This window comes from Mus caroli, unplaced genomic scaffold (assembly GCF_978045245.1).
Source record: "Mus caroli unplaced genomic scaffold, Mus_caroli_1 scaffold_8, whole genome shotgun sequence".
Classification (NCBI taxonomy): domain Eukaryota; kingdom Metazoa; phylum Chordata; class Mammalia; order Rodentia; family Muridae; genus Mus; species Mus caroli.
The window spans coordinates 100144024-100155964 of record NW_028227263.1 but is presented as its reverse complement, the minus strand read 5'-3'; the positions used below and the strand labels follow the sequence as shown (position 1 = coordinate 100155964).

The following is an 11941-nucleotide window of genomic DNA, read 5'->3' as shown; positions in this document are numbered from 1 at the left end:
ATGGCTGGTATCCTCCCTCTTTGTTCCAATAGCAGGCACTGGTCATTGCCAGATCCCTAGAAGCTGTATAGACCTTTGGGGGAGTCTTTTTCTTAGGCTCTTGTCTCAGCTCTGGGGCACACTGCTTGGTGGTAGGAATTAGGGGAGGGGAGCAAGCTGGACCCAGGAATGGGCAGAATGCCAGGGATCAGGCCTGAGGGAAGCTGAGGCGGCAGGCAAGCAGTTCGCTTCCTGTGCCTTATGCCTTCTGCTTCTCACTGCTGTAGGTTGGGACCTCTCCAAGCTGAGGGGCTCAGGTTGGCATATGTGCCTGTCCGTGCCTGGGCACAATAGCACGCACAGCTTAACAGGGTTGGGGGAAAAAGTCAGAGGCCTTTGTCTCCCCAGTACTGGGAAGAGGGGCACTCGATGAGTCTGGTGGATGTACCGCTTAGCACACGTCCTGGGGAATACCGTTTGTGCTGCGTTCTGTGGCCTGATGGGGCAAGGGATGACATTAGCCCTCTTCCTTCCTACTACTCCTCAGTCTGAAATCTACATAGAAAGGCTCATTCTCTGGGTGGGAGATCTCCCTGAGCTGGCATCCCTGCTTTGGACCTATTTACCCCATGTTAGCCCCATGGGTCCCAATAGCGGCTGCAAACCAGCAGTTTCCCATGTAAGTAAGGCCTGGGCTGAGAGTAGCTCCTCCCCCACAAAGGGCCCCAGGGAACTAGATCATAAGCCACTTGGGACACTTCTTCTCTGCTCTTATCCCTGTCCCCTGGGATGAAGCAAAGGTAGCTGTGATTCTCTGCTGGGAAACGGAAGTCACCCTGGGGCAGGGCTGCTGGCCAGCCAGCAGGGCCTTAAAAGATTCAACTATGGAGGGGATACCACGGACAATAAGGAAAAAAATAAAGGTGTCTAAAGCTCAGATGGGGTTCCAGAGAAAAGGAACATGCTATCCAATGAGAGAGGAGCCTGGTGTGATGGGAATGTCTTCTTGCCCTGCCCTTGGGCTCCTTGGCTCACCTGTTGTAGTTGGTGACCTGTTAGTTACTGTGCCTTCCTGGAATCGTCCCATATACATCTTTGAGGTTCCCTATGGTGTGGCGCACCTCTGTGGGCTGGGGCTGAAGGCAAGTGGGAATTCTGAGGTATGTATTAATAGACTGTTTTTTTTTTTAAACCCAGCTTTATGTATATTCACAATCTCCACAGGGGGCGCCAGCGAGCATGAGGGCCAACTTTATGCACATGTGCTGGGAAGCAGGAGCTAGGGGCGGGGAGGGGTGTGGGTGTGGGGAGGTGGGGGGGTGCACACAAAAGCCTAGGGTGTCAGGAGAGAGCAGGAAATGACAGACCCAGGAGGCTAGTTTTGCTCAAAATGCTCTGTTTATTGCTCTATTCAATGACCACGAGCGGATTATAAAAAGACACCAAATGTCTCCAGTTTGCCGTGGAATAAATATTTAAAGTCAGCAATAAAAACACGTGGCTCCAAGATAACACATGTTGCCAAAGAGTCATGCATGCCCTGTTCATGGGCTCTCAACACACGCATGGACAAGGGAACACACACAGAGCAACATGTAGGGAGACATTTGCGGTTTCCCATAGTGACACAGAAAGATGTCTCACAGGTCTAGAGCTGTCCCCATCCTATTCTTGGAGGTCCCCCTCAGGGCTCAGATCTTTGGGGTTCCCCACTGTATCTGTCCTCTCCCTCTCCAGTGCCTCATAGACTGCCCAGGAACTGTCTTAGCTGGGATCTCTCTGTCAACCATCATGTGCTCCCCTGCCTGGTCTCTGCCATCCACATCCTGGTAGCAAAATGCACTCTGCCTTTGCAGAGGAGCCAGTGGGGCCAGAGGAAGGTCGGTATGTCTGCCTGGGGAGCAGGGTGGGAGTCTGGTGTGGGGATGTGGCTGAGGGCTGAGGGCTGAGGGCTGAGGGCTGAGGGCTGAGGGCTGAGGGCTGAGTTCACTGCTCCTTTCCTGGCTGAGGGGACACAGTGTTTGGTACAAATAGCTGTGATAGATGGACAGACAGAACACATTATGGTAGGACACTTGGGGTGTGGCGTGGAAACATTTTGGACCAAGTAGCTGCGGAACCATGGTTAAAACTGAGGCCCCAGGTCTATATGGTGTGGGTCAGGCCCAGGGGCCCCAGGCCTGGCCTGGCACATTCCTCCCCTGCCCTCCCCAACTCTGCAGTATATACAGTAGGAGAGCTAGGCTTGGGGTAGGGACCAGGCCAGGACAATAGATGGGGAGCAGACTGAAGAGAGGGGAGGATGACGGGGAGGGCCAGGGAATAGGCCCAGGACCCAAGGCAAGATCTTGGGTAGTTGGGGTGAAGACCCAGCCTCAGGCTTGGCAGTACCCAGTGGATCTCAGAGGAAGAACGTGGTCACTCTGAGGACTGGAGGGACAGCTGCTTCTCATAGAGGCTCATGGCGTGGTGCACAAACTGGTACTGTTCGCATGTCTGGATCATGCCACCCCTGCCCAGTAGAGATGCAGTAGGCTGCGGGAGGGCCACCAACACTGGGGCACCAGCTAGTCTGCAGCTTAGAGACCAACTTTTCCCAGCCACTGCCCTCTGCCCCTTCCTTTCAGGGCCACACCTTTGTTTTCAGCACTGTCTTTCCAAACCAGCTGCCTCTCTTCTGCCTTCTTCCAGAAGAGAGCTGACTGGATTCTATGCTCTCCCATTTGGCTTTTCAGTTCCCTAGCCACCTTACACACTATGTCTGGTCTGTCAGCTGTCCCTCGATTCATGCTCACATCATGCTGCCACCCTCTCCTCCCCTGATCAGCGGGCTGACCTGTCTTGACGGAGCTGGCACGTGGTCTTCAGGATGTCCACCACGCCCTCACGCCGCAGCTGCTGGCAGCAGATGCTGGTGGCAATGAAGCAGCCAGTTCTCCCAATCCCTGCACTGAGGGGCCAAGGGGATGATGGGGTGAGGGACAGAGCAGTCCAGGGATGGGGTGGCCCGGCTCCAGTGTGTGGCCAGGAGAACCCACCTGCAGTGAACGATGATTGGGGAACAATGGGGTCCCTCTTGTTGGGCTGCTTCCTCCACTTCCCGTACCAGGTGCAGGAGTGGGGGAGCCCGGTCGGGGGTCTTCTGGTCAGGCCAGGATGTGAACCAGTAATGCTTCAAGCTTCTCTCTTCAGTCCCTCTCTGTCAGAGAGAGAGAGAGAAAGAGAGAGAGAGAGAGAGAGAGAGAGAGAGAGAGAGAGAGAGAGAACCCCCCAAACACATGTGAATGCTTTCAGAATTGATCCAAAGATGGAGATGGGAAGGGAGGAAAGGGAGGGATGAGAGTAGGAACCTGTAGTCCCCTATCTACCATACTGCATAATGGCACAAGACAGATCAGTGTGTGTGTGTGTGTGTGTGTGTGCGCGCACGCGCGTGCATGCATGTAGCATTAGCCTCTGAACTCTGAAATCATCGAAGAAAGGCAAAGGGGCTTTTCTCCAACTTATTACTGTCTGACAGTTCCTATTCTGACAGATGTTCCAGGCACCCCTTAGTCACATGACCAAGAGCACAGGTACTATGCTCTGCCTGCCCTCCCCACTGTCCTCATTAGCTGCTGTCAGCCTCCTCTCTGCTCTACCATCCCATGGTGGGAAGATCCAACCTTCTTCCTCCCTGACTACCAAAGACCCATAGCATCAACATGTTCCTTCCCCAGCATGAATCTGGATACCCTGCGCTGTGTTTAAGACCTGGCTGGGTCTGATGGTTCAGGCCTGTAATTCTAGCTACTTGGAAGCCTGAGGCAGAAAGATCACAATCTCAAGCCCTGCATGGTCTACAGTGCAAGTTCTAGGCCAGCCTTGGAAACTTAGTGAGACTGTCTCAAAACGAACAAAAGAGTGAAAAAAGGGCTGGGAATGTAGTTCAGTAAGAGAGTTCTGGCCTCTAATCCCACACCAAACCAAGAAACCCTTTACTGTGGACTGAATGCGGTGGCTTCCTTCCCCCAACTTCGTATGCTGAAACCTCCTTTCCATTGTGTGAGAATTTGAAGATGGGGCAGGAGTTCACCCCTTTGATGTGATTCATATCCTTAGAGACCCCAGGAAGTCTCCTCACTCCTTCATCCGTCCTGCCCTGGGAGGACATAATCCAGGAAATGGGCACGCATGTGTGCTTGCATGCACAGCTGCTCCTATGTGTACGGGAAAGCTTTTCCATTTGTCCCCTCCTAGTCACCCCTTACCAGTCCTCCAGGACCCCATACAGCACTGCCAGGCACCTCACCCCAGAGCATGCTATCCGGCACACTGCCCTTCTGTATTCTTGCCTGTACTACTTGGTGTTTACCATCTTACAGGTGCTCCTTGAAGAAACAATCCAGGACACAATTATGCGCCCGGTACCCGACCCGGAACCACAAAGCAGGTGCTTGGAAACACCCTCAAACCCAGACACCCTGGTTCTTCTCTAGCCTGTCTCCTAGTCTCTCTACTTGGGAGATGGTTCCTCATGTCCTTGGGTCACCCTGCTGTGACAGCAGCTGCCCCCCCCCCCCTGGCTTTCAAGGTTTCCAGGAAGTCTTGGTGTTAGATGCTCATGTGGACAGTGTCCCCATGACAGTGTGGGGGCTAAGGTACCCTGGTATCTTGCCCAGCACTGCATCCAGTGAGAGACAGAGGAGCTCAGAGGGACAAATGTCAGGCCCTGAGCTCTTTTCTGTGACGGAACCCCATGGCTGTTAGCATCAGCATCAGGCTGTTTCTGAATAGGGCATCAGCTTCCTGGTGCTTGATCTAACTTCTCTACCTTTCTGGGTTATCACAGGGGACTTTACCTCCATAAATACATCTCACTGCTTCTCCAAACCAGAATCTTTTGATGCCCCCAGAGGAGCATCCCTCCTCTTCTGCTTATCCTGGACACAGCACAACTTTCCATCAGGAGGATGCCCTTTCCCCACCCTTCTGGGCTGCTTCGTGTTGCTCATATTTTGTGCATTTTCCTTTTTTTTCCTGCCATTTCCTGTAACCATGACTGTGTGTCCCAAAGCAGCAAGGAGTGCCTGCCCTCTGCTGGTGGACATTTTGGGTGCATCAGACTGGAAGCCAGCACCCCAGTGGAAGGGACATTACTGTCACTCAAACTCATAAAGGAACTCTCAGTTACAATAAGGACAATGCTGGAAGCCCTTGAAGCCTCCTTGCCCAGGTAGTGCTGGCCTTGGGAAGATGTGGAGAAGAGCTGCTATGGTCGGCAGTGCACAGGAAGGGCTTATGCAAGCAAGGCTTAGCGTCGGAGTCTATTGACCCTTGCTTAACAGTACGTCCTGAGAGTGCCGTGGGTCGATGTGTCACCTACAGTAGGCCTTTCAGTACTGTTTTCAGTTGGGGGTCTCAACTAAGCCTCCCCGACATCCCTTTCCTGTTTAGGTCCAGGCCTCACCCTGAGGGAGATGAGTCGCAGCCGGTAGTCCTCCGTGTGGATGACTTTCTGCACGGTGATCTCCACGCCGTCATGGACCACCTGCTCTTCTGGCCAATATTCCGTGCACTTCTGCAAGGACCAAGATCAGGCTGGGTTACATCCCCATTCCTCTTCCACATCCTTTCCTGCTCCGCTGGGGTGTACAAGGACGACAGGCTTTGTTTTAGAAGTCTGTGTTGAAATCTTGATAACTTGTGACCTACTTCTCATTTCTGAGCCTCAGTTTCTCCCACTTGAAAAATGAAAATGATACCATCTTATAGGATTGTGTGTGTGTCTGTGTGCTTGTGTGTAAAGGTCAGAGTTTAACTTCAAGTGTTGTTCCTCATGGGGGCAGTCCACTTTGGTTTTTTGGACAGGATCTCTCGTGGGCCTGGAACTCACCACGTAAGTTCAGTGAGCCCTAGGTCTGCCTGTCTCTTGGCTTCCCGAGCACTGGGGATAAGGCTGCATGCATAAACCACACCTGGACTTATTTATTGGGATAAAACTTGATTCCTCAGTTGAGCTCTTTCTCTAACCTCCCTCTGAAGGATTCTTTTTTTTTAAACAATGGAGATTCAATTAAATGAGCTTGCTCATCATGAACATGCATATCAGCGGCAGACTGGGAGGCAGCAGATCACGGCCATTGGATGGGGTGGGAGAAGTCAGCTCCAGGCTCTGCTCGGCTTTGTGTGGCGTTGAGTGTATACCTTAACTGTCAAAACCTCTCATTTCTTGATGTTGACAGTTGAGTGCACGCCAGGCTCATGAGATCCTCAGGAAGATTATTATGCAAAGGAGATGCTTCACGTGGGGGCACAGAGCAGGGCACAACGAGCAATGGCACAGGGTCCCTACCTCGTTCATCTCCTCGATGTTGGTGATCATGACGATGATGGGTGTGCGCTCCTGCCACACCATGCGCCAGAAGTCGGCCACAGTGCTGACGATGGGTCCCTGCGTGGCGATGTACACCTTCTCCTCCCCACTGTAGCCCTGCAGCCACCCAAGTCCAGCCCGTCAGGTCAGGGGCAGAGGCGGCACTCCCAGGGCCCCATCCCACACTTAGGCTCCTCTTGGGGCTTGTAGGAGCCACACTGGCTTGGGGGACAAATCTGAAGGACAGATCGCATCAGCTCAGGCCTCTCCTTTAGTGGAAGACTCTTGGGATGGAGCTACATACCCGGATGTAGTTGGCATTGATGTAGGAACTCAGAGGATCTTCAGGGTCTGGTGACGTCAGACGTACCCTGCTGTGAGGATCTGTGGTGGGAGACAGGTGAGGCTGTGAGTTGGGCCCCACCTCTCTGTCCTCCTCCACAGCACCCACATTTCCTCTGAGATCACAGCCAGTAAGTGCTGTCACAGGCACTGCAGGAATGTCATGAAGAGTCACTACCTGATGACCTCCTTTTCCTTATAAAGACGAAAAGAGTTAGCAGGGACTGGTAAGATGGCTCAGAGGGTAAAGATGCTTGCTCCTAAGCGTGACAACTTGAGTTGGGTCCCTGGGACTCATGTGCTGGAGGAGAGAACTGAATCTCACAGGTTGTCCTTAGACTTCCACAAGTGTGCCCTGTACACTTATATGTGTGTGCATACAAAATAAATAATATTAGAAAGAGAGTTAAAAGGAAAAACTGTAGCCACTGGGCCGAGAAGCACCACTCAACAGCATGGGGCAAATGCTACCTAACAGACATAACTGCTGTGATCATGAGTTCCCAGCAGACGATGGGAAGGAGAAGAACCTAGAGCTGTTGGGGTGATGATGGGGGTGATGGCTGTCTGCCTCTCATTCCCAGCCCCCTGCCAGACCCCCATCTCTGCCTGGGTCATGGCAGAAGATATGGGTGTAGATAGTTCTTGTAGAGAGTGCATAGAAGTGGTTCAGGGGAGGGGAAGAGAGGGATAAGAGTAGGCAGGAGGGGCCTTCTGCAAGGCTAACAGAAGAGAGTGCTCAGCTCTGCCTGGGCTGTCTTGGTTTCACTTATCCAGGTTAAGGACAGATGTGGGTGCTGTCCTTTCTGGCCAGATGTGAAAACTTTGCAATCAGAGAGTCACTGTTGTGGCGGTCATGATTGCAGGTTCACGCCAGCTCTGCTTGATGCTGTGTCTATGAGAAGAACCTTCTAGATCAACAAGAGATGAATGATCCCTGCCTTAAGGATAGCATAGCGTTGGGTAGGAAGATGAGTGGAGCATGGCCTGAGAGCTCTGGGGCTGGAGGGACAGAGGGGACAGAGGGGACAGAAAGGACTGGGACTGGGACAGGGTGGTTGTGGCACCTTTCAGGGTTGAAGGGCCAGGAGAAGAAACAGCAAGCAGTTTGTTTGATCAGGTGCACAGGCCAAGGCTGAGACTGGTGCTGGAGAGGAGCCAGATGCCAGATAGTATCACATACCTTGCTTACAGAGGGTGACATTGACTGTGTTTAAGGAGGAAGGGGACACAATTAGATTTCTGTTCTGCCTCATTGTGAGAGAGAAGAGGCAAGAAGGAGAAAAAGCACAAGTCAGGATATGACGGCCACAATCCAGGAAGTGTCAAGGTCACAGACTGTCCTGCCTGGCATCTGTGTGCCATATGTAAATGGTGCTCATAAGAATTGGGCAACATGGAAGACTGAACACCCATAAAGTCATTTGGTAATAAGGGATGGAATGGAGGGGGCTGGATCTGAGGGAGTCATCTACCTTTTCATTCAAGAAGGACCGGTGTGTCACCCAGTCACTTGCTGTCCTTTTGGGACTTGAGGAACTGTGCTGAATGGGACAGCATTGTGACCCTGCATTTTGACCTTCATTCAGTCTGCTGATGGGGTGCTCACCCTGGGACTGTCTACAGAGCTCTTTATTTTGCTAGACACCAAGCTCAGTGTGCAGAATCCAATTCTCAGTCCCTGGATGGGGCTCAGGAAATGTGTGTGCTCAGTGGTACAATAAATCTCAGGGTGTTCCTGATCACAGAGGCTGCCTCTGCTGGGCCTTCCATGTTCTTTGTCTCACCCTCCCCCTTGTTTAGTCTTCTAAGGTTCAGGGTCATCTCTGCCTGGCTGTACAACATTCTGTGTTGAGTGGGGGGCCTGTAGGTTCAGGGTATGGTTGGAGGAGGTGGGAACCTGTCAACAATCCAGCAGGACCACATAGAGTATGACTAGCTCTAGTGGCCATTCTAAGGAGCAAAGCAGAACGCTAGGTTCTGGGGTAGCCAGGCCACTGCCTTCAGGAAAAACAGGAGCAGAGAGGATAAGTTGAGAAAAGAGGTGAACAGCCCAAATAAGGCATCCTGGCCTTAAATGGTGCTTTGTTTAAATGTAACTACCTAGAGACTGTGTAACCATAGCAACCACAAGTCGATATTTTAAAAGTTAAAAATAAGTCATGACATCTTACATGCTGTTGGAGATGCTGATGGCAAACTGCTTTTTAAGGGCTCACTACTCCACACACTGAGTGGAGTAGGTTTTGTGTGTGTGTGTGTGGGTTCATTTCCAACAGGCCACCCCCTTCTTCTGAGGTAGCCCTCAGAAGATCTTGATAAAGATGACCTGACAGTGACATCATGGGATAGAATGCGAACAGCAGGTCAGCTGGTCAAAGCACCTCCAAAGGAGACAAGCCCTACTCAGGCATTAGAGGGGCATTGCCCTGTAGCCCCACAATACACCCTACAATAGACAGGTCACTGCAGGATGACAGCACCTCATTTCCTTTGGGAGGTGGCTCTGCTTGTTAGAGGACTGACGGTCAGATCGTATAGGACACAGGTAATCAGAAGGACTCGATTCTGGGTCCACAGAAGCCCAGGTTTAAAGCCTTGATTTGCTAGCTGTGTGGCTGTGGGTTAGTCACTTACCTTCTCTGAACCTTTAATGTTTTCTTAAAACATGATATACCCACTAGGAAGAGAAAGGCCATGCACATGTACTTCATGCTTCAGAGCCGCCCTTTTTGTAACTGTTTCTACAGTTGCGCTCCATGCCACTGGCCAGGGACAGAAGGCGAAGCAGTCCCTGCTCATTCCCTTCCCTTTCCTGGTTGTCCTAGCCTCCATCCCATCTCCCTGGAAGATCATTCATCATCCCCATGGGTCCTGGACTTGAGGACTTCCCAGATGACAGGATCTCTCTTCCCTCCACACCTTGGGGCAGCAGGTACTCACTGGGAAGGATGGTTTTGTACCGATTCTTCCGCACCAGCCCTGGGATATCGTACTCTTTTGGATCCACAAAGTTCATGGGGATTTCCTAGAAGAGAAAGACACAGGGCTGTGAGCAGCTTGAGGACAGTCTTCTCAGAAGTCCAAATTCAGAGGCTGCTTGCCTCCAACTGCCAGTGTAGGCACTGTCTTGAGTTCATGCATTCACTTGATAAGCATTTTTTGCTACGTGAGTTTTCACACACACCCATTTAGAAGAGTTACTGGCATATGACAAGGGCATAAAATAAATAGCAGAGCAATTGTCTGTTGAGGGCCAGCCTGGTTTGTGATAGACGTACAGTAAAAGGCCAAGAGAAAACAACAAGACAAAAAGTGACCTTGCCACAGCCACCGCCTCCTTCCCTGCTCTCTTTGCAGCAGACAGCCAGGTAGCTCTGGGGACGCGTGTGCCTGCCATCTGTCATCCTCTCCTTGGACTTTTGTTTGTGATGCTCACTTTTTGATAGTATCTGCCCACCTTCATCTCCTCCACGCATCTATCTGAGGTCACTTCAAAAACCTTCCCCAATTGCTCAGTAAAAAGAGAGCTTGCTTCTCCATCCCTTAAGCCCATTTTCCCTTTGAAGCACCCATGTCTGATGGGTACCCAAGTGTGTGAAGTCTCTCTGGACCTGGCCTCCCTCTTTTGTTCCTTTTCCCATTTTTCCCTCATACTGGAGACTGAACCTAGAGCCTTGTGCATGCTGGGCAAGTACCCCACCACTAAGCTAAGATTCCAGTTCTCTCTTTTCCCTCTGCGCTTTTAAAATTTGGGGCAGAGTCTCAATGAGTTGCTTACTACCCCTGAACTCATTATAGTATCCAGGCAGGCCTTGAACTTGTGATCTTCCTGATTTGGCTTTCTTTGTTCTTGATTTTCCATTCATAGTCATGCCTCCCTGCTCTGCTCAGAACCATGAAGGTCTATGTTCATGGTGCTGCACTTGCTGAGAATACTAGTTTTAGCCCTGTACCTCCAAACTGGCTCTCACTGTTAGGTTCACCCCAGCTCTGTCCCCTCATGGATGGCCAGTGGGATGTCTCCTCAGGGATGCCTCCCTATGCAGTTTCTTCTCATCTGTCTGTTCTGGTTCACTGTTTCTGGATATACTATATGGTCTCTGCACAATGCAGACAGTGGTACCGTCCTAGGACTCTTGTGCGAATCAAAAGAAATAATAATTAAAAAAAACCCTCACCACACATGTGTGCAGAACTGCTCATGGAGTGGATGAGCAACCTGTGCTCCTTCCTCCTTGACAAACATCGATGGTATTTACTGAGCAGGAAAGGATGTGGAGGGCTCTTTTCATGGGGAGAGGTGGGAGCTGAGGCTGGGTGGTGGAGGAAGGAAGGCTTTCTAGAGACCTGGAGGTTGGAGTGATTCGAGGAAGGTCCCAGTTCCCTGGCCCAGAAGTGGACAGCTCCCACTGGTTCGGGAGTGGAGCACAAGGCTGGAGAAGCAAGCTGGGACCCAGCACTCTTTTGCTGGTGGATCCTGGGGCACTGAGCCCATGTGGCACAAGGGAATGAGCGACCTGAGTCTGATGGGAAAGTGGGCTTTTGGGCCTCAGTTCCTCCCTTCTCTCTGCTGGGGTTCTCTTATTAATTGTGGGTGCAGATCCATGGGACAAGGCTAAGACTCCTGCAGCTGTGCCATTTGCTCTGTCTGAGGCTTAGTATCAAAAGCATACTCTTGTCTCACTCTGCCGAGGCTCACTTCAGTCTCACTCATCACAGGCCACACTTTCTTACGGCTGAGCTCTTAGATGGCTGCACACTCCAGGCAGGGGATCAGGACTGTTAGTTATTAGGCCCTTCTAGATCTAACACATGCTGGTTAGAGGTTGGAAAAGGAGTTAGGCCTAAGCTTTAAACCTAGGGGAGAAGAGGGGAGACCTAGGGACATGGGGAAAAACATCCCTGATCACGGAGACAGAGGAGGGTGGGAAGACAGGAAAGTGCAAAAACAAAAGGTTCTTTTCCTATGGGCTTTGGCCCAACTTTGTGTATGCTTTTAGGCACAGGCTCTACCTCTGAACCACACCACCAGGAGGTTGCTGCTTTCCACAGCTTCCAAAGCACGGTCCTCGAAACAGATCCAGAAGCACTGCTGTCTGCCTGCTATATGGTATTGTCCCCTTTACGTCCTGCAAGGACCCGGCCAAGTACCACTGCCTGCCTGACACACGATGTCATCTCCCTAACTCCTGCCATTTGTCTGACTTTCCAAGGGAGGACATCAGGTCTCAGAGGGTGAGAGCTTGTGCAGGATGCTGAGGG

At 51.5% G+C, this 11941-nt stretch overlaps 1 protein-coding gene across 3 annotated transcripts in view; it reads right to left on the bottom strand.

The window, feature by feature from the left end:
• Positions 1-2138: 2138 nt before the first annotated feature.
• Positions 2139-11941, bottom strand: part of Ptpn5 (protein tyrosine phosphatase non-receptor type 5) — a 56728-nt gene continuing 46925 nt past the window's right edge. For all 3 annotated transcript variants that reach the window (XM_085841712.1, XM_021167904.3, XM_085841713.1), the window contains 7 exons: positions 9620-9704; positions 6639-6718; positions 6314-6451; positions 5429-5539; positions 3018-3178; positions 2816-2929; positions 2139-2491 (listed from right to left, as the gene is read on the bottom strand). In XM_085841712.1, the coding sequence (XP_085697838.1) occupies positions 2398-2491; positions 2816-2929; positions 3018-3178; positions 5429-5539; positions 6314-6451; positions 6639-6718; positions 9620-9704 (783 nt within the window). In that variant the 3' untranslated portion in view covers positions 2139-2397. The remainder of the gene's footprint in view (positions 2492-2815; positions 2930-3017; positions 3179-5428; positions 5540-6313; positions 6452-6638; positions 6719-9619; positions 9705-11941) is intronic.